At 36.0% G+C, this 19,553-nt stretch overlaps 1 protein-coding gene across 8 annotated transcripts in view; it reads right to left on the bottom strand.

Annotated features, from left to right (window-relative positions):
• Positions 1-6,870: 6,870 nt before the first annotated feature.
• LOC131957929 (pleckstrin homology domain-containing family G member 5) overlaps positions 6,871-19,553 on the bottom strand; it is a 99,287-nt gene continuing 86,604 nt past the window's right edge. For all 8 annotated transcript variants that reach the window (XM_059322780.1, XM_059322781.1, XM_059322786.1 and 5 more), the window contains 8 exons: positions 15,631-15,783; positions 15,186-15,296; positions 14,226-14,375; positions 13,495-13,632; positions 12,471-12,593; positions 11,781-12,026; positions 10,251-11,416; positions 6,871-10,076 (listed from right to left, as the gene is read on the bottom strand). In XM_059322780.1, coding sequence (XP_059178763.1) covers positions 10,067-10,076; positions 10,251-11,416; positions 11,781-12,026; positions 12,471-12,593; positions 13,495-13,632; positions 14,226-14,375; positions 15,186-15,296; positions 15,631-15,783 — 2,097 coding nt within the window. In that variant the 3' untranslated portion in view covers positions 6,871-10,066. The remainder of the gene's footprint in view (positions 10,077-10,250; positions 11,417-11,780; positions 12,027-12,470; positions 12,594-13,494; positions 13,633-14,225; positions 14,376-15,185; positions 15,297-15,630; positions 15,784-19,553) is intronic.

The following is a 19,553-nucleotide window of genomic DNA, read 5'->3' as shown; positions in this document are numbered from 1 at the left end:
TGAATGTGTGGATAGCACTGTATCCCGTTTTATCAACCTGTATGCGAAGTGCTGTCCTACGTCAGGTAATAGTGTGAAAAATAACCACCATGGTAACTAGAGCCCTATACACCTCTCCTGAATTTGGTGAGTAAAGTTTTCCGGTAATTAAGAGCAAAGATATTAGTATCTTGGCCTACATGTATATTTTTTTTCAATGGCAGACATTCTCAAACATGCACATTTCGACAGCCAAACCATTTTTTAAAAGTGAGAGATGCTTGACAGCAGATCTGAATGAAACCAGCAGATAAAACAAGAATGAGAAAGATGAACGGCTCAGTGTGTCCCCCCCCCCCCCCTCCAAGTTCTATGAAACTATTGATGATATCATGATATAGGCCTAGGTATTCTACAGCTGTGATTGTATGTAAACAGAGAACGATTTCTCGTGTAAAAAACAAACAACAACAACACCCCCCCCCCCCCCGTCCCTTATACCGCACCTCTCGAGCCTCAGAACTTACCCCCTCCCCCCATCACCTGAAAACCATTTTTTGGAAGCCGCCTTTCAAGTAGACTGTCTACGCATGACCTGAGAAATCTTGTTCCAAGTTGTTGACATGAGTTGACGTCTGCTAGCTCACCCCCCCCCCCCTTTCTAGCTCCTGTGTCATACTGCCGAATGGCTCGTTAAATCGTAAAGAGAAAACATGTTTATCTGGCTCGCACTACCAATTAGCCATTTTTTTTTTGTTGAGCGTAAGAGGTCAGTGATGGGGAATAGCGAACGAAAGTACTTTAATGTAGGCTATACTAGATCTAGTGCAGTGTAGGCTACACTAGATCAAGTGCTAAATTATCAAAGTCGCGAGTGGAAAGTATCTAGGAATTGTTTCGAACACGACCGTTATGATGTCATATAAATCTAACTGCTTCTAGACTAGTATTTTGCAAGTGTAGCCGGCCCATTAAACGTAGCAATAAAAAATGTATACACTGACGTATTGCGCTGAGAAAAGAAACAAAACAAAAAGGGGGGGGGGGGGGTAGTTTGTCCGGCTTACGTAGAATCCTCATATAGTACTAAAACATCGCAATTTTAATTTTTATTTAAAGGTGTACCATCCAATTCTTAAAAAACAACAAAATAAACAACCAAGAAATCATCTTACTAGTAAGTATGGTGTGTTTGTTATCTGTGCCTTACTTCGCGATAACATTCATTCTATTGTAGTGACAGCTGCTTTGCGAGCTGTATGTGTAATTTAATGAGGATTAATTGAGGGGTGTCGATTTGTAAGTCGTGACCTTATTCTTTTTACAATGATCCGTAGCCTCATTCCTTTATACAAAACACCCGTGTTTTTCTGTTTGTTACAAGTATACTAATATATTATATCTTATGTACCATTTGTTGTTGTGGTTGAGCGCACGTGAATCGTTCTGCTAGATGTTGAGCTACTGGTTTCCATATCTCATTGACAACGGCGGATTAAGCTTGCGAAAAATCCTGTCTGATGTTTAATCAGGGGCCTTGTGGCCATTGAATTACAAGATAGATAGAATACAATGTACTGGGTCACATGATTGCTGCTATATCTTCCCCCTCTCCACTCGTCGCTGGCGTAGCTATAGTAGAGGGGGGTGGTGGTCAGTGTGTTATGTGTGGTTTTAGTGTATGTCATAATACGTTACATTTTAGTAGAAGCCAAGGTACTGTGTGTTGGTGAGATGAGTTCACCCGGATGTTATTGTATTTCCCGTTCAAAGTGTGCGAGCGATTGTGTTGAGGCGACAGAAAAAACCAACAAAAAAACCAACATTGTAAACACAGTAACAAACCATTTTTTGACATGAGTTGTAGTACTTTAATAATAGCCTCAACATTGTGATGTTTTAACCAGTAAATGCTTATAACTTGTTTTTTTTATAGGACTTGTAAGTTTTAAAAAGTGGGTCACCTACTTCTCGTTTTCGCATCTCTCCATGGCCAACGAGATTCCGAATTTGAAGTGAGAGAGACCGAGACTTACAGGCCCTATAAGTAAATCGATCTTTTGAGTGATAATTACAGAAGCAAATCGACTTAGTGGTACAGTAATAAGTAAATTGACTTTAAAGTAACTTACTGAACTTGGAAGTAACTGACCTTCACTGGGAGTCACTTTTTAAGATATCCATCTAGACCTAGATAAATAATTAGTTGGTGACACCTGGTTCCTGTAGCTTTGGTACCAGTACAGCTTCATCCAGTCCGTTTAGGTATGTCAAGCTTGTTTACTACACGCAGCGTATTCCAGCTTCCCTTGAATCTTTAGCCTACTTTAGCGCGTAAATCACATCCTTCCACGTTCCACCCACCACACCACTCCACCTTCCATCCACCACACCACTCACCTTCCACCCACCATACCACTCCGCCTTCCATCCACCACACCACTTACCTTCCATCCACCACACACTACACCACCTTCCACCCACTACACCACCTTCCACCCACTACACCACCTTCCACCCACCACACCACTCCACCTTCCAAACATCACATCCTTCTGTCACACAGCCTTCAGCCACACATACTTCCACCACACATCTTTCCATACATCTTGTTTTGATAGATTTTTCTTAAGGTGCAAGCTTTCTAACGCTAGTGTGTAAAAAATTGAAGAATTTATTCGATCACGTATCAATAAAATTCACATTGGAATGTAGGATTACTGGGAGTTTGTTTTCTTTCGGAGTTGGATTTACGGGAGAAAAACGATTGAATGATTATACAATTAGACATCCAGCTCAAATGGAGTGTGAAAAAGTAAAGAGTTAAGTTCTCTTTTCGGACCTGACGCTCCATAGAGTAGATGCAGAAGAGTTCATCTGCTTCTTGACACTATCCCTTCTATATGCGTTAAGTTCACAAAACAAATACAACAAACAATAATATGCCCCCCCCCCCCAATTCTGATCATCTCACCCCTCCCACATCTACCCTCCACCCTTGCTGGAAACACGTCATTTGATCTAAAGACACAGTCGTCTTTGTTAAAGGGAAGCTATCGTGAAATTCAGATACCCGGCCAGTGTATAGCACCCCAGATATGAAAACAAGGAGCGGGATTATTCCGATACATGTATATTTGTTTTATACGTGAGCTCTCCGACGTCACGTGGGAGTGACGTTACGCGCGTGCGATTTCTCGTGGGGGTGGAGGGAGATCAAGGTCGTGAACTATACATACCATTGTTCAATGTCTGCTTATCGTGGCTGAATAAAGTGGGAAATTCTGGAAGGTGTAGGCCTATTTAGAGTACCCCCGTTACATACTTCAGTGGTCTAGAACTGTTAGAATTTTAAAATGAGAACACTATATTTTAACACGGTAAAATTTTTGTTTATATGCAGAATCTTCGACAAAACAATTACCAGGTAGGCCCTGGTACATCAAACACGACTAACATAGTTCCGCACTTATGGCTTGACGCTATGGATAGACCGACTCTATTTCCCCTACAAGATCAGGCATTCGTACCCAGACGCATTAAATTTGATAGTACATTTCATTTGGGTCGAAAAATAAAGTCAGAGCCAGCCCCCCCCCCCCCACCCCTTAATAAAAATGATGCCACACATCTACCAGTGTTTTTTCCAGACTTTTTTTCTCCGGGAGGGGGGGGGGGGGGCGGGACTAAAAAGAGATAGCTGGAAGAAACTCTGACATCTACCCATTTATGATTTTTATGGACGAGCCATTAATCTTAGACAGAAACATAACTTGAATAGGTCTCTAAACTTAACACCCAAATACAAATAGTCCTATATATTAAAAACGCAGTTTATCAACTTTAAACACCCTGTGTATCGTAGCTACAATTATTTTTTTGTCAGTCGGCTTCTTCTACCGTGGGCAGGAAACATTTTGAGGGCAAAGTTTTTGAGAGAAGGCCCATATACGTTTGTTTACCTGTTAGGGAATACCCACAGCCGACCCAGTTGTGTGTCCTTTCACGCCCAGTCAAGCGTGGAACTGGGTTTTAGAAAGCCAACCGTAACACACTTGAGTCATTGGTTACACAGTGTTAAGGTTAAATTGTGTCACTGTAACCTTGATTTGTTCCAACCGCTCTCTCTCGACCCCCCCCTTCCTTTCCCCCCCATTGAACAGCTACTCGCTATCTGGACAGATGTACACTTTTAAAGAAAAACACTGTTTTAAATACTTTTCTACTTTAAAAAAAAAGTACATTTTCAATTATTTAGAATTTAGACCATGCAGATTTTATAGCGCCTTCATTTAAAGCCGTCTTTTTTCTTTTCATGGTTTAAATATACAATCTTTCTCCTTTTTAGTTGATTATTTTAAGTCTAATTTCGCACAGATGATAACGAATGACTACGATTTCGTTAGAAAAGTTAATAAGGCCTAACATTTTGTTGTTGTTATATCAGATATCTAGATCTAGCGTTGTTTTAGACTTTGTTTACAACTTTTTGTTTGATTAAATAAGCCAAACAACCAAGAAAAGTAACTCTCCATCAGTGGCTACTAATTTTTCGTGGGATTATTTCCCCTTCTTCCTTACTTTCCTCTGTTCTCCAATCATCGCACAATACCGCAGCAATACATTCCCAATACATCCTCTCATTATTTCAAATGTCTAAGATTATTGGTAGCTTTAGTAAAATGTCCTATAAAGTACACAATGTCATTGTTTCTTATAATTTTGTTATGCCACCCCTGCCATCTGTTATATAGTCATGACATTTTGACATCTGGTACTACGTTGACACATCACACATCTTTCTGATGTTACTTTATGAATAGCCTGTCAAACCATTTTTTAAAATGGAAATTAAAGTTGAATAAAATTCTTTATGTGGCATTATAATAAGTCGAATGGCGACAACTAAAAGGGTTTATCATGAGCTATGTTTCTTTCATTGCTCTCTCGTCTGAGTGGTAGACTACTCATTTTATAAAGATAGAAACTGTTATATAGTACTGTTGCTCTATTTAAAAAGTCCATGAATACCACGTAGGCTTATTAATTTTGTGTGTAGATAAAATGAAGTGTTATGGTTTTTTTAAACTGATAGAACTATATTTAACCAGTAAAGTATAATTCCTAAACAAAAATCAGAAAAAGGGCAATCAGTTGGATTGTCTATCCCTATAAAAGTATATCCTTCCTCCCCCATGTAGGGCCTATAACTGAGTATGTAATTCACTAATCATGAATCATTATTAAAATTAAAGGCTTATTACCATTAGTCAGATTTATAGGCCAACATCATATAATTACTTATGTGAACCAGCAGACAATAGGAGTGCAACCTTAGTTAACATGGTACATACTTAACATACACAATGTTTTTAAGTTGACTAATAGCATTCATCAATAGTTTGCCTACTTTGACTGACCAATCAACACATTAAAAAAAAAAAACAGATTGGAAACAGAAGTGAAAAGAAAAACAGCTTTCTAAATTATTTAATTCTGCAAAAGTTTACTTTTTAGTTTAACAAACAATTGAATGTTGTACACATGAAAATAACAATAAATCAGTTTGTACAAGATATGTCAACATCTTAAAAATACCAAAGTGGTAATCAAATTAAAAACAAACAGAAGGCTAAAAATGATAACTGTGGCTGGCACCTAACACATAGGAAACATTGAGATTACCAGAGTCCAGTAGCGCCTGGACACTTGACCACAAAAATAAACACAAAACAGGAAGTGTCTACAATGCTAACAGGCCAGATTTTTTATTCTTTCTTCAAAGGCAACTTAAGCTTTTTGTTTTTGTGGATATATGGCCTTAAGATTTAAAAGTACTGTTTTTATTCACATTATATTGTGTGATGTTAAGGTGAGAAAAAAATGAGAACAGTAAAGTTTTACTTTATAAAATCTGAAAGACAAAATATTAGCCCTAAGTATACTAGGTTAAAGCGGTGGTTTTTTTCATCATCTACAGTAGCAACTCCACCCATGTCAAGACAAGCCAATCAATTATTCAATGTCAGAGGTCAGTAAAGGTATGTCATGTGTTATTATTACTGGACCAATCTAAGAAACTAAAAACATTTGAACAAATGCATACAAGCTGTGTACATTCAGTTCAATCAACACTTGTATATGGTATCTCAATCACTAACTCTACAAAAGCATATCTGTAATCTTGATAAACAATCTGTTCTCTTTCCAATACATTCTTACATAGTTGATCAACCAAAAGTGATGTCAAGGGGCTCTAATGTTGATGTGTGTAGCCCAAACATTAGCTATTTATACAATGGTTAAGGGCAAGAGACAAAAGTAAGGTACCTACAAACTGAAATGAATGACTTATTTTATTATGTAATTTCAAAGTGAGTCGTATGAAACTTGTTTATACCAAGGGAAAAATAAATGTTAACATTCCACTCAATCTGCGTAATCAATCAAAAATAATTTATAAAACACATACACACACTGCAAATCAGACAATCAACTATTAGTGGAGCCTTGCACAGAATCAGAGAAGCCCATTTGCATAATATGAATACATTGTACATTACATATCTTATTTGTTACATATATATATTTATACATATATATATGTTCATATTTATATACACATTTATAGTAATATGTATAGAACCTAGGACTATAATGATATGGACCTGTGTATACTAGCAGTGAAGCAGAGATATCATTATTCATATCACAATGAGTGTCAGGCAAGTAGACAAGCACTGATAATGTGATGACATGATTGTGGCCTGCTTAAAACTAAATGAATCACCAAAGTGGCTTATATGGAAGAAAAAAATGGCATTTGTATCAATAAGCCCACTGGGATGGTGGGGAGGGGGGTGTTGAGAAGCAGCCATAATCGTGTTGTAAAAACTCCACAATGTCCCACACATTAAAATGGAAACAAGTACAGCTTATTGAGTAAAAAAAATGTACAATGTTGAGAATTTAAATTGCATATGCCTGGTACACAGTAAGTCTTATGGAACTCATAGATGAAGTGTAAAAATGCGTACAGTCTTCTACCTGTGTTTGTAGCAGACACACATAAAATCTTATGTAACAGAGCACCATTACAGTTAACTGTTTTGAGACAGTTTAAAGAGAGAGAAGTGGGGGAAAAAAATATCTTTAATAATGCTATATTTAGAAATTGATAAGGAAGAAGTATTGAAAAACATGACAACAATATTTCTTGCCACAAGATAAAATATCTGCATATTCTTTTTACATATTGCATAATCCTTTAGCTTTAAGTAGGTTTGGTTTTGAAGATGTTTTGTATAAATATTTGGGATCACTGAACTAAAAAAATAATAATTAAATAACTTTAAATTTTTTTGGTCATTTTCAGTGATTGAATTATTAAAGAAATGTATTTTATGTTGGAAGTATTACTATTAGTCAAAATATATGGAGCAAAATTTCAAAAATCTTATACCTTTGTGTTGTATGACATGGTCTGTTTGTTTATTTTTGCTTTTATTCAACAATGACCTTTAACCCCCTGAATGTGATGAGCTTATCTGATCAACAAAAGTTGGCCAATGTGTCATGACCAACTATGATGGCCACAGTTCATAATGACCTAACCTTTAACACCAAATGTTTGGCCAACCTCCTGTCCATGACCAACTATGATGGCCAGAGTTCATAATGACCTAACCTTTAACACTGAATGTTTGGCCAACCTCCTGTCCATGACCAACTATGATGGCCAGAGTTCATAATGACCTAACCTTAAACACTGAATGTTTGGCCAACCTCCTGTCCTTGACCAGATATTTGAATATACCATAATCAGCTGCAGACATGTTGGCAATAGTTCATGTAGCATAGCTTACACACTGGGCAATGTAGCTGTATACAGAAAAATATCATAGCTATACATTCTAGTTCTCATGTACTCCCCGCTACACATTATAAATGTTATTATAAGTCCCTCTCCCCAACACTGTTAAACTACCGAATATATCCGATTTTAACCTTCAAATATTAATTTCCATTCTACATTTCTTAGTAAAATACTATATATATTTTGTGGATCCTCTATTTTGTAAAAAAAAAATATTTAACTGTTTCTTAATGTTATTAAAGACTCCCTGAACATAAAAAAGTTATTTTAAAAATATGGTTTCTTGCATAAAAAAATGAAAACAACTCATTTTTAAATATTGTTAAATCAGTCATTCTCCTTTTACTCATCCTTGCACCATATGTGGAAAATATTTTAAAATAAAGTTGGGAACCTATACCGGAAAATGTTAACACAGCTTGCTTGAAACCAAACCTCGAACAATTGTTTAACAAAAAGTGACATAATAGAATTGCACTGGGATGAAATTCTCCACACTATGATTAAAATCAACTTGTACATTTATTTTCATTACATGCAGTTTAGAAATATTGGAATTTGTATGTACTAAAGCTATAAAATAAAGTAATATAACTCTTTAAGATGAGTTAGGCATATTTTAGCTTTGAATATTCTAAGAAGGCATGAGAATAATTAAATAACTTGTAAAGCTCTAATTTTAATTAAAAATAAATAAAATGTGAAGCAAATTAATTCATTTTTATAAACAAAATTAAAATTAAAGCCTTTCATAATTAGATACAACTTCAAATCATTTAAAGAAAATGATATAATTAATGAATTTAGAATCAAGCCTTAGTTTAGGCGTACAATTATTTTAAAATTAATGGTAATAATTTGATGGATATCTGGACTCCATAAACTAAAAAACAAACTAGCATTACTATTCCCAGCTGTGGAATGACAACACAACTATGTAGCATATGTATTGAGTAGTACAGGGTAAGAGTAATGTAGAATTCCTCACATGCAATCATTGTTGGTACTCCGCACAATTTTTGTTGGGTTTACCTTGCATACAAATTTTTTTAAACTGATTTACATTCAACATTTAAAATATAATTTTTAAAAATTAAGATAGACTCGATGTTTTAAAAAGTAAATAACAATACAGCAAAGAAAATAAGTGTACCCAATTTACTACTTTAACCCAGTTGATAGGCAGGCAGTTGAAAATGTGGAAATCACTAACGGAAATGGCAGCTTAGGTCTGTTCAAGTAGGACAATTTAATAATGCACACACATTCTCAAAGGAAAAATGTATTAAAACTGCTTTTCATGTTTGAGATTACACAACAATATTAATATAAATATTTACTTTAGCCTAGAGAATGAATAAAAAAAAATGCATATATCTGCAAGATAATGAAGCACTTTTCAAAATATCAAAAGTCTGAAATATTTGAAATGGTGTTGAAGTCATCAGCATTCATCAAATCACTAATCTAAAGGCTTACTGTTAATCCTTGACTTGTACATGGATATTTCAAACTGCAGAAAACACAGACTACAAATATGAAAGCCCTAAAATTTGTGGGGATCAGCCTTGTAATTGTAAACAAATATAATTTTTTGAATAAAACTTTTCTCATTTCAAACCGATACATTTTTATAAAAATTTATTTAAATTATAAATAAATGCCTGTTTATATATACTTTTCTTAATGGCTTCTTTTAAAATAATATTCTCAGAAGCTTTTGAATATTTAGTTCATTTTCATTTAAAAACAATACTTTTTTCTTTTTTTATATAATGGTACAGTTGTCAAATGAAATACACAGTATAATTATAGCTAAGCAATATATAAGAAGATACTCATAAAAATGTTGTAAAACTATTGGTAAACAAATTTAGCTAAAATATGAGAAAATGTTTTCAAATAAACAGAAAACAGTGTTGAACCAGTTACAATCAGAATATTGAGAGTTTTTGAGACAAAATATAAATAAATAAAAAATGACAGAACTATGGATATTTCAATTGTTCCTTTAAACACAAAATGGTATGGATCAATAGTGAATTCAGCAGTCTAGAATTAAGGCAGAACCCACTAGTTTAAAAATTCTTTTGTTTTTATATTGTGTAATCCCCAAAAATGAACTTGGAAAAAATGAATGAAACAAAGATTTTGCATGAGGCTATATTTGTTGCATCTGTTCTAATATACTTTGAAGATTCCCTTTTTCCGCTACACTTCTCTGCAAAAAAAAAATGATGTGTTTAGTTGTGGAATGGTAAATTTTGAAAGTTAGTTATATTGAGAATAGAATTATCAAGTTTTTATGCTGTGTATAAAGTATTAAAAACATAAATTATAATTAAACTTTATCAACTAAATTGAAAAAAATTCATATAAATGGATAACTACTTACGAAGATTCTATACTAGCATCATAAAGTATTTGGTGCTTCAGCTGTTTTCTCTTTAAAATTTCTGCTTGTGTCAGTTTAATATTGAGTCCATCCATCGTCATAGCCACAGAAGCTATCCCATCTTGCATGGGACTGACATGCAAACTGTTATTGAACATAGTCACTAAGTCCGGTGTTGACTTAGATTTTGACTTAGGATCTAAATCTGTCAGATCTGTGTCGTCCGTCTCGTTAGAGTCATCTGCGACCCCTACTGAGAATAACTTATGGCGCTCTGTGTGGGTCACAGTTTCGCCAGTTTTACCGGGTAGAAAGCAGAACTCAGTCTCCTCACTAATATCACTGTCGATGTTGAAGTGGAGCGACGCTGACGAGCTGACACCACTGGAGGAGGGGTAACTCTGCACAGAATCTGAACTCACGGCCTTCGATCCTAAATTTCTCGTCTGATCCACATCTGTTCTCCATGAAAGACGTTTATGGATTGTGGAATCCTTTTCTGAAATTTTCATATCCTGAATAGAATCTACAGTGTGGTAGCGTTTCTCTGTCCGAGAGGATCGACGAGCATTGAGTTTTTGCTTGGAGGGATCTTCCTCTCCAGTTATGCTTTGTTCATGTGTATACGTGTCTTTGGCAGTGTACGCTGAGGGGATTAAAGAATCCATGTCCTCAGCAATACAGTTATCACTGTTGCCGTTAAGTTTTGGTTTGTTTGTAGGAGATGAGTTGTTGATGTGGGCTAATCCTACATTTATATTAGGTACAGACCTACAGGTCTGAACTGGTTTGTGCTTGGTGCCGAGGTTCAGGTTGTTAGAGGGACGACTCTCAGATGGGGAGTCATCGGAGTTGGTTAGCTTAGGATCGGTGTTGTTATGTACGAGATCCCTGTGGCCTGGCGCCACACGGGTGTGAATGTCCCCTGTTGACCCAGAGCGACCCAGCTCCACGGCACCGTCATTGTTCATCTCAGGGGTGAGAAGGTTGGGCATGAAGTGGTCAGCAGATTCCATGCTGTCGGAGCGAGGGAACACAGAGGCCTTGAGGTCAAGGTCAGAGGAGACAGAGGTCAAGGAATCCATTTCTTCCTGCGCCTGCGCTGCATCTGCTGCAAGGCGCTTCAGCTCAGCCTGCCCTGAGATTCTTCTGGCTTTGAAATCTTTCTGAAAAGGGAAATTTACAAAACTTACAGTTAATGCAAGAGAAAATTAACACATTTTTACACAGGAAAAGTTATTGCTTTGTTTTTTTAAATTTTTCTACAGAGCAGAGTTTAAAAAAAGATTCTAATATAAACACAAAAACTCATGAACTTTATATATTTAAAAAAAAATGTATAACACTGTTATAATCAGAACATTATGTATCGGAATGTTTTCCCTTGGTTATGCTTAGTTGATAAAAAGATTCTCCCTTATATTTCACAAATGTTACCTATGATTTTGGTCTAAAAAAAAAGACATAACTAAAAGAGAAAAACCTGCAACGTAGAGCATTTCAACAGATACTAATTAGTAGGCTACAGACCTGTGCCTCCCTGAATTTTTCCAGCCAGCCTCTGATGGCCCCAGTCTCACTGTGAAACGTGAATGCTGATATGGGAACGCTGTATTCGTTTATGTAAATCAGCAGAAAACTTCCTTTGTCTTTCAGCTCACTGACCACCAGCTGGTCAAGCCTCATTGGCGGCCGGATTATTTTAAAGCGATCGGCTTTCCTGTTGGGCTTGCAGATCAGTATCAGGTCAGTGAAGAGGAGGCACTCAACGTCCAGCTAACAAATAAAACACAGGTTGTAAATACAAGGTGGTCACTCAATGTCCAGCTAACAAATAAAACACAGGTTGTAAATACAAGGTGGTCAATCTAAAAAGTTTAGGCAAAATAGTAAAACAAACTTAAAAAAATCAGAAACACAATAATAACTTTTTATTTAATTTTTAACTGTTGAGTTTTATTATAGGGCTTCAAGAGGGCTACCAGTTGTAAAATACAAAAATGTTAACTGACACCCTAACCAAAACTTCAATAAAAAATCAACTAAGATTGAATAACAATTGACAATACGCATTGAATGCAACCCGTAGTTGAATGCTAAAATAAACTAAAAAAAAATGTTTATATAAAAATATTTCGCAGGCTAATTGTTGTGACTATGGCTGGCTAAGAGGATAGACTTGGCTCAACTAAAGCTGATACTGATACATTATTTGAATACCTTAGGTGTCTGGGCCTCTTTCATCCGTAAACTGGACTGGAACAGTAAACATCTAGGAAGACCATCAAGAACACCAGGGATTGGGGCCAGTATGTTAAAACTGTTGTTATGCTCCTGCACAAGCTGAAAAACACATCAATTGTCAATGATCACGAGCTTAATTAAACGGTACAGCGAAGTATTATTTTAATAAAATTCTTAATTCTGTAATGCTGTGTGAATTTCTCGCTATCACAACTTAGGTCACATAACTTTTCAGTAACACAGTCATTAGGCTATCTTAGTGTGCTACCATAGCACATTCATTAGACTATTAAAATTATAGCACGTTCATTTGACTACTGTTGAACATTCACAATTTTACTGGAGCACATTCACTAGCTTACCTTAGCACATCCATTCGACTACTGTATAACATTCATTCCATTTTCGGAGCATGTTCATTAGCTAACCATATAACATTCATTAACTTACCACACTACATTCATTATCTTACAATAGCACATTCATGAGCTTACCTTAGCACATTCATGAGCTTACCTTAGCACACTCATGAGCTTACCTTAGCACATTCATGAGCTTACCTTAGCACATTGATGAGCTTACCTTAGCACATTCATGAGCTTACCTTAGCACACTCATGAGCTTACCTTAGCACATTCATGAGCTTACCACAGCACATTCATGAGCTTACCACAGCACATTCATGAGCTTACCTTAGCACACTCATGAGCTTACCTTAGCACATTCATGAGCTTACCACAGCACATTCATGAGCTTACCTTAGCACATTCATGAGCTTACCACAGCACATTCATGAGCTTACCTTAGCACATTCATGAGCTTACCTTAGCACATTCATGAGCTTACCACAGCACATTCATGAGCTTACCTTAGCACATTCATGAGCTTACCTTAGCACATTCTTGAGCTTACCTTAGCACATTCATGAGCCAACCTTAGCTTATTCATGAGCTTACCTTAGCACATTCTTGAGCCTACCTTAGCACATTCATGAGCCTACCTTAGCACATTCATCATTAGGAGTTTCCAGAGAGTCGTAAGGTTCTAATGTTTTTCTAATGGCTTCAAGTTTTTCATAGTCGTCTTTCCTCTGTAGACTGACATTTGCTGCACAACACAGCTTCTCCACTGATTGGATCTGTTAATTAGTTTGTTAATCAAGAATAAAGTTGAAGGAGCCTTTTTTCTATGATTAATATGCTCATGCTGATTTCAAGCTTACACTACAGCTGTGATTTATGTTTGAATAAGAATTTAGATAATAATAAACAGAAGAGGTAGGCTGTATGTATAGATGATGAGTATAGTTGAAAGCATGTACAGATCATAAATTATAGTTAGAACACTAAGAATCTATTTTATATCAACTATAGAAAAAATAATAAGCCGGCACCATTCTTAATAATAGGCTAGAGAATGGGAAAAAAGGCAGTTGTAGATTCATGAGGGCTTTTTGTCACATTGTTATTAAACTTAACCATTCAAATACAATACTGTAATCACTTTTTAACTTAAAAATAAATATTGCAATAAGCTTATATTAAATAGTACAAGCTAAGTAATGTATGATAACTTTATTTACACATTGTGAAATACAAAAATAAATTAAACAAATATACTATTATGTGTTGTAATAAATTTGTGTACATATACTTTATTCTTATATTACTTGTCGTGTATATATCTTAATTAAAATTACAAATCAAACCCTCTTTACATCCTGTTTCTTACCATTTCTTTAATGTCCGCCCTGTCATTCTCATTCTCTGTGTGCTTTAAGATAGCTTGCAGGAGCAGAGAGTACTTGAGGAGCCTCTGCATGGGTTTGACCAGTATATCAGCCAGCTTGAGACGATTGCATTGTTTTTGTGCCTCTGCCCACTAAAGGAAAGAATTGATTGTACAATAGTATAGGCCTACAACTATGTCAGCCAGCTTGAGACGATTGCATTGTTTTTGTGACTCTGCCCACTGAAGGAAAGAATTGATTGTACAATAGTATAGGCCTACAACTATGTCAGCCAGCTTGAGACGATTGCATTGTTTTTGTGCCTCTGCCCACTAAAGGAAAGAATTGATTGTACAATAGTATAGGCCTACAACTATGTCAGCCAGCTTGAGACGATTGCATTGTTTTTGTGCCTCTGCCCACTAAAGGAAAGAATTGATTGTACAATAGTATAGGCCTACAACTATGTCAGCCAGCTTGAGACGATTGCATTGTTTTTGTGCCTCTGCCCACTAAAGGAAAGAATTGATTGTACAATAGTATAGGCCTACAACTATGTCAGCCAGCTTGAGACGATTGCATTGTTTTTGTGCCTCTGCCCACTAAAGGAAAGAATTGATTGTACAATAGTATAGGCCTACACCTAGCTCAGTCAGCTTGGTAGGGCTTACCTAGTATTCTGTCTACTCATAACATCAACATGCAGATCATAATTTTTGGTCAGTTAAAAAAAACCTTGAGTCGGTTGTTCATTGTTAAATTAAAATACTACCACATTCTGTAAACGATTTTCAATTGTCTAACGTAATTAATTTGAATGTTATAATCTCACTCATACATTTTAAATTGTAGTCTAATTTTGTCATTTGGTAATTTATGGCATAATGTTTGTGTTTGCTCTAAAATAGCCCTATCCTAAAATTAATATTATAAATAAGTTTGCAGCAATTCTGGCAACTTACCATGATAAAGGTTTTAAATAAATCACTGTTTTCCATACATTGTTTTGCATAATCAAGACATTTTTTATGTTCTATAAAATACTTGAAGTACACCTGAAACTGTTTCTGAAACTAAAAATAATTTTGTTTCGATTATTAAAAAAGTCAAAGGAAATTACATGATAGGAACTGTAATTTTTACAATTAACTAGATCTACAGCTTCTTACAAAAATAATAGTAAACTTCTTAAGTTTTAGTGATAGGGCTGCTATGATGTTCTCTCTGCCTTTAAATCTTCTAAATATTTACTAAAATTATTAACCAGTAATTAAACAAAATAATCTACTATAATTTAAAAAAAAAAAAAAGAAGGCAAGTTATTAACTCGATTGTGCTTTTCTAAGTTATACAGAATAGTTTTTTTAAAGCATCTCTTGATTAAAATATTGCTTGCAATACACGTACATGATCAACAAATCCTTCTTTCATAATTAATGGGTCTAGTGGCTTGCGAGTCTCTCTGCTGTTGTGAAGTACAGGAAGGAGGTGTTGCTGCCAAAATGTACAGTTGCATTCGAAGATCTCGTGAATATTACTAAACAAATTTTCTGTCTCAATCTGCAGATTAAAAAAAAAAGGCCATATTATGATGATAATCTGATGTAAAATTGTAGGCTACTATCAACAGAATAGTGAGGCTGGACTAAGATGGTTGGAGAGTTGAATTATATTATAGTTAAAGATGCCTGAATGTTAAAACATGGCATTTTAACATGATTTTATGTGGAATATGGAAACCTTTAAAAAATGGTTAGACAAGTGCTCTTTGTCAATCCTTTCCTTTAGTTAGACTTGAGAGTAGAGACTTTAGATTAATTACTATTTACTATTTATTTATAGAATCAACTTGTGGGCAATGAATAAGTAAAAAGTATTTTATTATTATTAAATAATAAATATTATTAATAAAAAATTAATAATAGTGTGATAGGTCAACTGTGTTAAATATAAAATTATAATATTTAAGAAATGAGTTAAAAAGAAAACAAAATCTATCTTATACTGATCTAGATAGATCTTAGAGTTTAGAGTTAAAGTACTAAAAGTAGGCCCTATATATTTCTAGTACTCCCTACCAGTTTCTTTCAGGAATCTCTTCGTTCCAGCCCCCCCCCCCCCCCCCCCCCCCCCCCCCAACGAAATTGAATTTATATATAGAAATTTAGAAATAGACTGAAATAATACTTTTACACTTTTACCAGTGTCCCCCCGATTTTTTTTTTAATTTTTCAAATAGATCTAGATCTAGATCTAGAATTAAAAATTAAATTAAAATAGCCCCACCAACAAACTACCTACAAGATTTAAACTTCAACCCAGAGGAGTTCTTTTGTCACCCGACCACCAACCGACCACCTACCGCGCCCCAACATATAGACGTGATACGCTTTTGGTATAAAATGCGGAGATGTTGTAAGGGTAATTGAATTAGCAGCACCGTTGGATCACAGGATAACATTGCAGAGGAATTTCTACGTCAACCACACAATGCTTTGACACGAACGTGGCCCAGCACAAAATTGTGCAGGAAACTGAACAAAGCGATGGGGCAGTGAAGCGAAGCACATTTTGTTGAAATATTTTTTCTTTTGTTAAATCACGTTTATGAACATTATTCAAGCAAAAAAAAAAAGCATCTTAAGTGTGTGCTTGTGTTTATGCGTGTGTTGTGTGTGTGTGTGTGTGTGTGTGTGTGTGTGTGTAGAAGGGAGCAGACGAAAAAATACTTGCAATAAAACAAATTCTAGACGTAACCATAACCGTATACGTTGCCTTTGCGACGGCATATTCAAGGGCAGTATGACGCGTAGATTGTCCAACCACTTTCTATCGTATAGTCAAGTACCCGTTAGTTAAGTATTAGCCAGATACAGTGTTTCTTTCATACATTTTTCTCTGGTGGTGGACTTAAATTTCCAGGATGGTGTGTGTGTGTAGGGGGGGGGGGGGGAGGGGGGTATGGACACTGGTTAAAGTATACTACATTTTCTATATGAGTTACATATTATTTCTATTTCAAGTGGGGGGCGGTGGACGTACTTACATGGGGAGGGGGTGGTGTTACATTGGACAAGACCGGTACCAAACAGAAGACTTCCATACTGATATCCCAATTTAAAAAAAAAAAAGATTCTTAATCTTATTTCAAAACCATACCTCCTCTTTTTTAAAGTGTACTGTTAGCAACCTATAATGTGTTTATTTATGCAACATACGGGTATATTTTTTTTACGCAGGGCCGATCGATTAATAATTCATTAAATAATTCACCTGTGAAAAAGCATTGAACAAGTCACAGTTGTCGGGTGTAGAACACTGCCTCTTGTTAGTGTATTTAACCGTTAAGTTTAGCCCATTGGCAAGTTAACCAACTGTCAAGTTTAGCCGATTGGCAAGTTAACCAACTGTCAAGTTTAGCCAACGGTCAAGTTTAGCCAATTGGCAAGTTAACCAATTGTCAAGTTTAGCCAACTGTCAAGTGTAGCCAACGGTCAAGTTTAGCCGATTGGCAAGATAAACAACTGACAAGTTTAGCCAACGGTCAAGTTTAGCCGATTGGCAAGTTAACCAATTGTCAAGTTTAGCCGATTGGCAAGATAAACAACTGACAAGTTTAGCCAACGGTCAAGTTTAGCCGATTGGCAAGTTAACCAATTGTCAAGTTTAGCCAACTGTCAAGTGTAGCCAACGGTCAAGTTTAGCCGATTGGCAAGATAAACAACTGTCAAGTTTAGCCAACTGTCAAGTTTAGCCAATTGGCAAGTTAACCAACTATCAAGTTTAGCCAATTGGCAAGTTAACCAACTGTCAAGTTTAGCCAACTGTCAAGTTTAGCCGATTGGCAAGTTAACCAACTGTCAAGTTAAGCCAAGCACGAGCAACAAAGTGCTGGGTGACAGGACAGCTGGGAGGGGTGGGGAGGGTGGAGGGGTGGGGAGGGTAAGGTTGCCTCCAGGTGATGGTTTGAATAAATTTAAATGCGCCTATTAAACCAAAGTAAAAAACAACAACAGCGCAGCCGTAAAATAAAGAAAAATTACGAAATAAAAAAGTTATTAACTTTGTTGTCTCCCCCCCCCCACACACCCTTTCCCAACAAGAACTCACTTTACATAACAGGTGGCCAATCTTCTTGAATAACTTCGTTTCATGATTCTAAAAAGCCGTATACTAACTTTAACCCAACACCATAGCACTAAATTAACCCAAACTAAAGTAACCTAAACAAAAGTAACCCAAACAAAAGTAGCCCAAACGAAAGTAACCCAAACGAAAGTAACCCAAACGAAAGTTACCTAAATTAAAGTAACCCAAGAAAATATTCATTTACCTCAAGCTAAACTGTATCTATACCCTAACCCAACGGAGCCCAACCCAAAAGCTAAAGCCAACCGTAACCAGAAACGGGTTGTTCAACAAGTATCGATATAAAGTACAGCATACGCAATAGGCTGTGCCATAAAATATCCAATTATAACTCGGTACGCCTGCCTACGCAGTTTTATAACACAAACATTTGTGACAATGTGACACGGTCAGGAACCGTAGCGCCGGAAATGGCACACACACAAACACACACGCACATAGACACACACACACACACACACATAGACACACGTGTGAAGTCGTTGAATGGGACCACGGGTAGAACGAGAACAGAGACCCCCCCCACCCCCCTCGCCCCCGTTTCTTAGACTCAAAGAACTTTGGTGCTACTTGAAAACGACTTTAAACTTTAAGCAAATGATTCTTGGAGGTTTCTAGCTTTTTACCTTATGAGGAATGGAACAGAGTAACTGAAGTTGGTCTTTTACCATAAATTTGGTCTTTTGTTATATCATAAACGTGGTCTTTATATCAAAATTAGTCTTTTATTTCATCTTGCATCTGGTCTTTTTCCCCACGTCGATCTTGGTCTTTTCTTTCATCTATTTTTATTTCTTTTCTTAATAATCTAAATCCGCTTTTTCTTTTATTGTAAGCTTAGACTTTTCTATTATACACCATTTTTTTCTTTTATTTCACCCAAGAATTAAGTATTTATTCAATCTCAAATTTAGCATTTTTTTCTTCTTAAAAATGTATTTTTTAATGTTACACTTTGTCGTTTCTTTCATCCTAGTTTTTTCTTTCCTTTTATCATCCAAACGACCAAGTTACAGCGTAATCCTCCCCCCCCCCCTGTTTCACAGTTTGGTGGGTTTTTTTCCGGGTAGGTTTGTTGTGTAAGTGAATACACTTAGTCTAGCCATACAGGAACACACGGGGTATGGCACCCGTCCAAGTGTGCACCAGTAGTCTAGACTTCACAGTAACACGATAATGGC

This window comes from Physella acuta, unplaced genomic scaffold, assembly GCF_028476545.2.
Source record: "Physella acuta isolate Inbredline_101_S28 unplaced genomic scaffold, ASM2847654v3 ptg001279l, whole genome shotgun sequence".
NCBI lineage: Eukaryota > Metazoa > Mollusca > Gastropoda > Physidae > Physella > Physella acuta.
This window is presented reverse-complemented; position numbering and strand designations above follow the sequence as displayed.